Genomic DNA, 9,917 nt, shown 5'->3' with positions numbered 1-9,917 from the left:
GTGTTAATGTTTAAAATAGAAGTGTCATATGTGTAAGTCATATTTCATGTAAAACTAAACTGTTGAGGCAAAATGAATTTTAAAAATTTTAAGGAAAAAAAAAGAAGTAAAGATTAATGTGTTTGGTCTTTTACAGGTACCAGTTCACACCCACACCTGAAGAAATTGAATCGACCATAGCCATGATGGAAAGTGATTTGAAAAAATTGCTGAGAGTTTTGCACCAACTGCGAAAATCATATAGTGAGACTAATGGTAGACCCAAGATGGACTATGTTCGCATGCCACCACCTGTGATGAACCCTCAGACAGTTAATATTTGCAGCAAACTTGGAATAGATGACCCGGTGGCATTATTACTCGGCACCAAGAAAAATTCTATGTCATCCCCGAGAGTAACTCCTCCTAGAAGTGGCTTAAACAGTTCTGAATTAAATATCACATTAGAATCATCAAAGCTTTCTGTAACCAATGTGGACGAGGTAAGTTCAGCTTTGAATGTTTTTGAGTAAATATATGATGATAAATGAATTCATGAACTAGTGAAGGAAATGATTAATAAATAAAATGAGGCAATGTGACCAATAAATAATGCAGTTATGGAATTTGGAATGCCATCCTTCATTACTAGTTAATATCATAAAATAGCGTATTAAATATTTTACCATAAATTGAAACTGAATTCAGTCTTGCAAGGTAGTCTTGAGTGCTCAGCCACTGAAGGGCAAGACAGCCCATTCAGTGCTGGTCGTAAGTCAGTTAAATTGTGATAGTTAAGAGTTGGGCAGGGCATCTATCCTTAGAATATCTATAATCCTTTATATACTGCATTTTGTCACAAAAATCTATTACAACAGTTTCAGCATCTTGCAAACTAATAATGCATTTTTAAGGTACATGCCATGGATAAGTACATGCAGTGCGTTATCCAGCATGCTAATCAGACATCACAGCATGTTTATTTTTTTTTAATAGCAACAACAATAGAAAATCTTGATTACTTCAAATTTCAGATAATACTTTAAAAGAAAAGCTGGATTCGAGGAAAAGTTAAAAGAACTTATTACATTTAAATAATGTTATTACATTTAAATAGTGTTTTAACTGTTATGAAAAATTAATTGTTCATACACGAGTAGAAACCCGCTATCTTTACACATGGGATTAGCTGGAAAACAGGCCGTTGAACTTTTTGCAAGATGGTTATGATAATGGTTGACAAAGGTAGGGGCAGAATTTCCACCCATAGTCTGAGTTTGCTCAAGTCTACACAGTTTACACAGTCTAGATGAGACATGCATTCCTTCTCTTTCCTGAAGCAGCTAGACCACCAGAGAGGCTCCAAAGCTGTGAGTAAATGCTGCAGCCGTTGACTCACCCTGGTCAAGTTACATCACAAACACAAGTGGTAACGCTGAAAAGCCAAAGGGAGAGTATATTCCTAGAACTTCTGAGCCTTCGAACCAGAGGGTCCAAAGTTGTGAGAGGTATGCCCTGCAATCGTTGAACCTGAAATAGTACAATGACATATCTCCTGATCCCTCTTCAGACTTCCAAAGTTGGTCACAATACGGGTGAGTTATGGAAGAATGGGAAGGGTAAAGACTTCCATTAAAGAAGCAAATATAGGAAGAATACATAGGAGGAACCAGAAGGAGACTAAGAAGTGGCCATTGAAAGAGGAGAAATCGTTTCTGGCACCTCCCTCATCTGATGTTTCCTCACAGCCAAAAGCCTCTGCTGCTCAGGAGACCAAGAATGACACACAGAGAAGAGAAGGGAGTGAGTCATACACACACACCCCACAAAGAAACAGGGCAAGAAACAAGACATGAACTCCCATTGGTCCTGGACAGCAAGTCAGGACTTACGCACTTTCAAAGATCTTGAGACATGAACTTCCGTGTTGGGGGAGATAGGTAAAAACTCACTATTAAAGCAAGAAGAATCTTGTATGAATTGCAAGATGAAGTTAAGAGATAAAGACTTGATCTTGGCACCTGGATTTCTAGAATTTGTTCAGCCTCTGAAGAGGCTTAATCATAGTCCTTTACTTGACTAACTAAAGTTGGCTCTGTTCTGATCTGATTACTCATTCTGAATGTTTCAAAGGTGATCACTGATCAGTGAGATGAATCATTCTCCTGGCACCAGTGACAGTATGACACCTATGTTGCATCTGTAAACTAGTCTTTCAACCCAGTGCCAACGACTCTTTCGTTAACTTGAGTTGACTGAGAAATGGTGTTCTGTCTGTCATATATACTAGGATGGAATGTAATTGTTTACATTCATCTCCTTTTACCTTGGGATATTGCCCATAATTCTTGAGGGACAGGTTGCATCTTGCCTGAGGTGTTCAGCTGCAAGATTGTGTGGGACTGGTCTTCTCCCTATCTCCCATGTTCCTTCCTCTTCCATTGGACAGAAGAACAGGGAACGAGCTGTGCTTGCAGGTGATCTAGATATGACTGAGTATCCTATAATCCAGTTTTATTTGGATTAGTAGATGCAAATTCCTCCTTCTCTTCAGCAAGGAGAGAGAGGGACTGATTATGAGCAAGCCAGTTGATTATTCCTAGCTCTATAGTCACTGACACTACGGGTTCATCCAGACCTTTCCAAATCAGGGATATTGCTTTCCCTTGATTCGAAATGCCCAGAAGTTTGACACCTGAACATCTCTTGTTCAATAGAGCAGAGGTGTGGTCTCCTTCCTCTACTCTTTCATGATCAAGAAGAGAATACCCAGGTGAGCTGAACTACCAGTCAGTCTCCCATATGTAAAGACTGAGGCTTTGTACTTGTGTAAGGACAAATGACAAATTTTTTGATAATTTGTATTTTTCCTAACACAAACCTGAGGTCTTTACTTAAAGGGCCCAGTCTTTACTTAAAGGGCCCATCTCTCATGACCCCTCATTCATTTACCTGGGCCAAAAGGTAAACTGTAGACTTGAACAAACTCCAACTAGTTGGGCAGTATTTCCGACCTTACCTTCGGTAACTGTTACCAAAACCACCTTGCAAAAAGTTTAATGGCTGGACTTCCAGCTTGCTGAAAGTTAATCCCAAATGTCAAGAACTCAGGTTTGTATGCTAGGAAAAATACAAATTACCTGAAAATTTAGCATACTCAAGTTATTTAAGGGCGCTGGCCGGCCAATGGCATTTTTAAAGGACAGGACTTTGACCTTCATACCACTTAATAAGGTGATTTGGGACATCTCCAAATTGCCTATGATTTTTGCCTCTGACCTTTGGTTTTGTGACGCCAGTGCAATTTATCCCAAAAATAATCATTTTTCAAATTTGTCTTCTCCCTTGATACTACCATATATAGACCTGATGTAGCCCTCAATAAAAAAAAAAACTAAAAAAAAAAAAAAAAAATTTTTCCCCCAAGTCATTTTATTTTGCGATATAAATTTTTTCATTATGGTAAAAAAATAAACCCTATGTCAGGGAAATAAAATGTAAGAAAAAAATGAAAAAAAGAAAAAAAAAAGGAAAAAAGGGCTACATTTGGTTGTTCTATAATGTCTTTCTAAGATGCATACCAAATTTCAATGCTATAGCTTTAAAACTAAGGGAGAAGATGGAATTTGAAGGTCAATAAGTATAGATTTGAGATAGGGGCGTTCAAAGTTTTTCTTTGTGTTTTTGGGCGTTCAAAGTTTTTCTTTGTATTTTTACAAAGACAATGTTAATAAATCATGATTATTATGAATTTTATATTCCTTTTTGGGTATTAATAAACCAAAACTATGCTGTTTATCATAATTATACAGTTCTCTTTGCTCAAAGATCGTAGCCTGGGGCACTGCGTCATGTGAAACAAAGAAAAGCAGATGTAAAAGCAAGTGAATGTCAGAGGTGAAACTCGAACGTGTACTCTCATGTTTCTGCTCGCACTGAAGGGTGTAAAGCTCAGTCTTATCGTCTTGTGACTCATGGAATCTCTACATATGCCATTGGTCATAATTTGTTAGATAATAATTATCAAAATTTATGATAAGAAATACTAAATTTTCTTGTACGGATCAATGTTTTTGGCTTTTTGAGTTACTTTCACTAATTACCCTGTAACTAGAAAAGTAAGAGGAACTTTGGCAAAATGTTTCTTATATGCATTCTCCACTGCCATAGGAAGCTCCATGAATTTTTTCATGATTTTGCATTTTTTGCCCTATATCAGCCAGGCGACGCTCTTAAAATTTTTAAAGAACTTTTATCCTCTTACTTTTTTACATTGAAAACTTCCTGTAGCAAGTTTCTAAATAAAATTATTTAGTAGTTTTTCATTACAAGTTTTGTTTTATTCCCACATAGATTGAAGGCAGTGATGATGACACAGGAGATATCATTATGGAAATGAGATTGTCACCTGACCCAGAAGATAAGCCAACTAACACCATAGAAGAAGTTGTTAGTCCGATTAGGGGTGATAATATTCTGCAGGATGAAGCCACTAAGGGACAACCAGCTTCAAGCTCTCCTAAGTAAGTAATGTTTGCCACTTGAATTGGCCTACAGTTTTTTAATTTTTAAAATTTACATTATTTTTATGACACCAGTTATCTTCCCTGTATGCCAGCCATGGATAAATTGTATTAATGTCTATCCACGTGGACTGGGAGAGCAATCACAGTAGTCTATTCAATATTACACTGAGCTGGAGTCTGGTTATTAATACCGCAATGGGTGGCAGCAGGAAATAGCCAATGGGCGGAATATGCAAACCCATGAATTACCTAACCAATCCAGACCTCAGAGAAGATGCCTGGTTATTGGTTTGGTAATAACCCATGCTCACATTATTTAGCCTCCTTGGATACAGACCCACACATCCTTGAAGGCAGATGCTGATCTAATAATTTTAATGTAAGTACGTAATCCTTGTTCCAGAGCTATGGAAGAATTTTGGTAACAGGAGATATATGAGGAAATCTGTTGCTAAGTCTTGGGAAGGTTTTGTGCCTCCATTCCTTGTTCATTTTTACCTCTTCCATGCCAAAAATTCATCTCATTGCAGCTTCTCGGGAAGATTTTACCCCTTGGTTCTTCTATTGCTTCGTCTTTACATGATTCGAAGAGGGGTTCGGGAGATCTTATAATTAATGTAAGTATTTTGGGTAGGCTTCCATCCTTGGGCCTTCTATGTCTGCTGCTTCCGACTTTCTTGTTCAAGCTCTATTGGATAGAGTCGAAGCTGCTCTTTTGAAGAAATACGGTCATGCCGAGTTCTTGAAATCAAAGAAGAGATGTCATAGATCTCTGTCTTTGTCTTCCTCATCGTCTGTTCGTTCCCTCCCTATCAGACGTTGAAAGAAGAAAACTACATAGCACCTCCACACAAGAAGATTCATACTCCACATCTCCTGCAGCTGATCATTGTTCTGCTAGAAGCGTCCATTTTGAACCTGTTCTCTTTCATCTAGATTGTTTGATTATGAAATTTAGGTCTTGAGGACCAAGCACCGGTGCGGTGCCTGTTGCTCCAAACTTACTTGCTGTGCACAGATGTGACCCTATCAAGTCACACAATTTTGTGTCCTGAGCTTTAGCTGATGAACATCACCCTGTTAACGACTCCCATGTGGCAGCGCATATGTCAGAGAAGTTGCCTCTAAGAACCACAAATCTGTGGATCAGACTTCTCAGCAAGAAGTTGTAGTTATCTCGTCTTCTACTCATCGTCCTGCTCTAGGAACAAATGTTATGCCATGGCTATGAAGTAGGATGACAAGGCTCCCATTATGAAGTCAATGTCAAGGGAATGTTCTCAGGACCAGGACTGTTCTCCGCTTACATTTCATAGGCCACATTTTTGCTCACAAGGCCGTGACTGTTCTCCACATAATGAGAGCCCTACACAGTTGCGCAACCATCCATGGCTGTCATCTTGTCATTGTAATATGTGCTCCTGTTCTCACAAACATGACTGCAATCCACAAACTGACTCACACCGCTACAACCATTTTCCACGTAAGGGGAACTCAACACAGCCGTGTAACCAACAAAAGCCTTCATCTTCTCAGCGTAGTATGTACTCCTGTTCTTGCAGATCGTGATCATGACAAAGCACTTTCTCGTTCTGCAGAATTGTATGCTCCCAAGAAGGTTGTAGGCCCTGAGCCAGCTTATGCCCCAGTAATTAACAAGGATGAATTTGTTGCCTCCAATTCGATTGACAGAATAGATTGAGAACCCTATGCACCGGAAATAGAAAATCCTCTTCCCCTAGATGTAGAAAGTTAAGAATTTATGAAAACCTATGCAGAAGACATTGATGGGTACAACTACTTTGATGAAGAGACTATGGCTACCATTTCAAATTTTTCTTTGGATCTAGAAGCCTGGTTGGGCCCAAGAAAGAAACGAAGGCATCTTTGGGGTTGCCATGCTTTAATCATGCTCACTACATTCTCAACCAGGCGACTTCTTTCATCTCTGTACAGGACAATTCACTTCGATCTAGTAGGTCTTTAAATTGTTGCCTACACCACTTTCATGGCATAAGATGTTTCTATGTAACCCCCAAGGCTGCATTACATGCAAGACAGTGGATCCAGACCTGGTTTGCTTAAGCCCAGGCCTATCATTTGACCCATTTAAGGCAGAGGGCACCTCCTTCACACACCAAGAGTTGGCTACAACAGTGGGCAAGATCTTTTCTGCCTCCATGGTTAGCGGCAGTGAAGAGAGTGCCACCTTCCTTTGACTTTTGTAGCCTGGTGGCAGGGCTATTTCATATTTGTCTCAGGTAACTTCAAATATGTTGCCCAATTGGTTACTGGAGAAGAGAGATTCTGCCTTCTCTGAGATTTTGTTGGCATGGATTCCATCTTAATTTAGATACTTAAAGCTCCTCAAATAGCTAATAATGACTGTCTTGTGTATCAATCAGTCTCTCAAGCCTTGAGTTATCATGCTTTTCAGCATGGCAAAATAATTTCTATTTAAGAATATCATCTGAACATCTGCCTTGCAACCAGAAAACCATTTACAATATTCCACAGAGGGCAATTTCCATGGAGGGAATCTTGAAAATTTTACTGGAATTGCTTTTCAGTACTATACACTAATCCTTTAGACTGATTCATTGTTTTGTGAAGAGTGCAATTTTGCTGTGCTTCCTCCTACAGCATTAATAAACAGTTATTTCTACTTTCATCTGGTCATGAAACTTCTATAAGCAAGCTTCCTTCACCTTGAGAGGCTATCTTTGGTTCTCTGCCAATACATTTCACAATATCTCTCTATGGACATCAAATATATTCAGGTCTTTTATGTTTTTGTCAAGGTCAAGAAAAAGATATTTATTACAAGTGTCAGGTTCTTGAGATCCAAGTAAAATTCCAATATCAGGATTAACATTTCCTATTATTAAATTGCTATTCTTTCCTCTGATCTGTTCTGAATTAACATAAGGGCCTTGTAGCAACAATTAAAGAATCTTTGTTTGTTTTTGCATCGAGGAGGTTGTTGTTTGCATTCGGAGGAGGTTGCCAAAGAGTTAGGGGTCCAGGGGACACTCTGTTAGAGACTAGTCAAGGGATTAAAAAGGGAGAAAAAAAAAGGAAAACACACACACACACTGCTTGGGAAGATTAAGAAAGTATAGTGGATCAGCCAATTAAGAAAGTTTAGTGGATCAGTCAGGTATTGGCATTCTCTACCAATGGCACAAGTGAGAGTTTAACTCCCCAATAGCCCACCCCCATACCCTACCCTTTTGGATGACTTGATATGCTTGCAGCGGCCCAGGTATATAAGAATCCACCTGCCTGGAGTTCTGCCCCCACCAATGGGGGACTGACTCCCCACTTCAAAAGTACTGGTGGGCTTCAGGACAAAAGCCTGGAGTCCCATCCCCAAACAACATTTTCCCCTCCCCTCCTCCTCCTCCTCCTCCTTCCTCCTCCTCCCCTCCCCTCCTACCTTCCTTCCCTCCTCCTCCTCCTCCCCTCCTCCTCCTCCTCCTCCTCCTCCTTCCTCCCTCCCCCCCCCCCCCCCCCCCCAACCCCCCCCCCCCCCCCCCCCAAAAAAAAAAAAAAAAAAAAAAAAAAAAAAAAAAAAAATCTAATGGGCTGATGGTTCCTCCCTCAAGAGAGCAATGGAAAAGTACCATCACTGGCTCTTAGGTCCAAACTATATCCGGTGGCAACTCAACTACCACAACTCCTACAATTGAATGCGAACCCTTTTTCCAAAGCACGATCCCTTCTCAGACTCATCTAAGCCGAAAAATTTTACAAAAAGTGGAAAATTCCAAAACGTAAGTCCAAAACAGATATAGTAAAATAATATATGAGACCCTTGAACTCAAACCCATGAACAAATTCCAGAGTTTGAAGAGCCCTTCACCACGTCAAGGTGGTGTCACTTTAAGGGGGGTCCTGAATAATAATGCTCAGAGGAATTTTTGTGATTAATTGCACATTCTTTGGGTTAAAGGACAGTGGAATGTCTGTCTATGTACATACAGGGCCACAGTGCTTTATCATGACCTAAATGTTTTTAGTAGATGACTTCTTGTAAAGTCGGGAGCCACATCCATGTATGGCAGAAAACGGGTTGTCAAGTGTGGTACAGACCAATGTGTAAAATTTCTAAGTTCAGTAGGTTTGTCAGCAGATTTAATTTAAAATTAAAAGCAAATTAGATTAAAAACTCTTGGAATACACAGTGAGAAGAGAGCCAAAGTAACAGCTAACATGTATAGGACTGACTCATTACAAATGACCTCTTTTGCAGTCTACATCGTAGTACTTTCAGAGAGACAGTGTAAATCTTCCCTTAAAGGTAGAGTGGGAAGTGTATAAGAACTGAACCTTACACTAACTTTATATTTAAAGAAGTTAAAGGCTTGTCAACTTCATTTTTCAGAATGCCTGTTTCTGTTTCTCCTCGTTTATTTTAAAAAGTTAAAGGCTTGTAAACTTCATCTTTCAGAATGCCTGTTCCTCGTCGGGGTTTGAGGCTGTCTGAACCTAAGATGGAGATGGATGGTAGTTCACCTCTTCACTTTAGCATTGATTCTTCATCAGCATCCTCCTTGAGTGAAGGAGAATTTAGTCCATCTCAGAGTCCAGGAACAAAACGAACAAATGATGAGAGTGAGAAGGAGGTTTCTCAAGCATCTGTTTCATCTTCATCAGCAAGTAGTGAAGGAAATAAAACAAAAAACAAAAAAAGAGAGACGAAATGAAGCCATATATTCATCCACAGAGGAAGACGGTTAATATAAATGGTAGATTTGTAAATGTACAAAGTTGAAGATTAGGTTGTTTGCAATGATTGTATGAGAAATTATTGACAGGGTGAATGTTGGAATAAGTTTGACTTTTCAAATTTCTAATTTTTATACTTGAAACTGTGCTTGGAATTTTAATTAATGAATGCAATATATGTACTATATTTGTAAAATATACTGTGATGTGAATGAAATGTATTATATGTACATAATGTTTGCATGCTTCGAGTAACAATTATGCAATAGTACAAAGAATGGGTGACTTTTTTAAGGAGTATTTCAAGATTTTGTTAATTACATATATTTATTCTTTGTTCTTCAGTATGTCAACCTTAATTTCCAATTGGAAATATGCCAGTCATATTGGAAAATTTGTATTTGCAGTTTTATACATCCCTACAGTGTTTTCCATAAAGTCAAAAAATAGACAAGATTAGTTTCCTGTCATGAAATTTCTTCTTTTTAAATTTTTTGGGCATTACTGAAAACATCTCAAAGTTAAATTTGTATTTACTTGTACGTATATTGTTTTACTGTTATTATTTATGTGTCTTTCATATATTTACTTGTTTCATGTAGAACATAAATTATGTTCATAGTTTATGGACATAAATTTCATGTTTAATTATGAATTAGTCTATAAACAAGGATTCTTTGA

The 9,917-nt window shown here is 38.6% G+C and overlaps 1 protein-coding gene across 1 annotated transcript; it reads left to right on the top strand.

Moving 5' to 3' along the window:
• The first annotated feature begins 17 nt into the window (after positions 1-17).
• On the top strand, positions 18-9,699 carry LOC135217713 (uncharacterized). The gene is made up of 3 exons (XM_064253702.1): positions 18-482; positions 4,333-4,502; positions 8,959-9,699. The coding sequence occupies exons 1-3, from the start codon at positions 117-119 to the stop codon at positions 9,212-9,214; spliced, it is 792 nt and encodes a 263-aa protein (XP_064109772.1). The 5' UTR covers positions 18-116; the 3' UTR covers positions 9,215-9,699.
• Positions 9,700-9,917: the final 218 nt, after the last annotated feature.

Source organism: Macrobrachium nipponense, chromosome 7 (genome assembly GCF_015104395.2).
Source record: "Macrobrachium nipponense isolate FS-2020 chromosome 7, ASM1510439v2, whole genome shotgun sequence".
NCBI lineage: Eukaryota > Metazoa > Arthropoda > Malacostraca > Decapoda > Palaemonidae > Macrobrachium > Macrobrachium nipponense.
Note: the sequence above shows the minus strand (reverse complement) of the source record. Positions and strands in the feature narration are given on the sequence as shown.

What these genes read in the sequence shown, in the direction of transcription:
- LOC135217713 (XM_064253702.1), top strand. Translation starts at nt 117, where the DNA reads ATGTGTTTGGTCTTTTACAGGTACCAGTTCACACCCACACCTGAAGAA. An exon ending in CTGTAACCAATGTGGACGAG is followed by an intron (nt 483 to 4,332) that starts GTAAGTTCAGCT and finishes ATTCCCACATAG; the next exon opens with ATTGAAGGCAGTGATGATGA. An exon ending in CCAGCTTCAAGCTCTCCTAA is followed by an intron (nt 4,503 to 8,958) that starts GTAAGTAATGTT and finishes TTCATCTTTCAG; the next exon opens with AATGCCTGTTCCTCGTCGGG.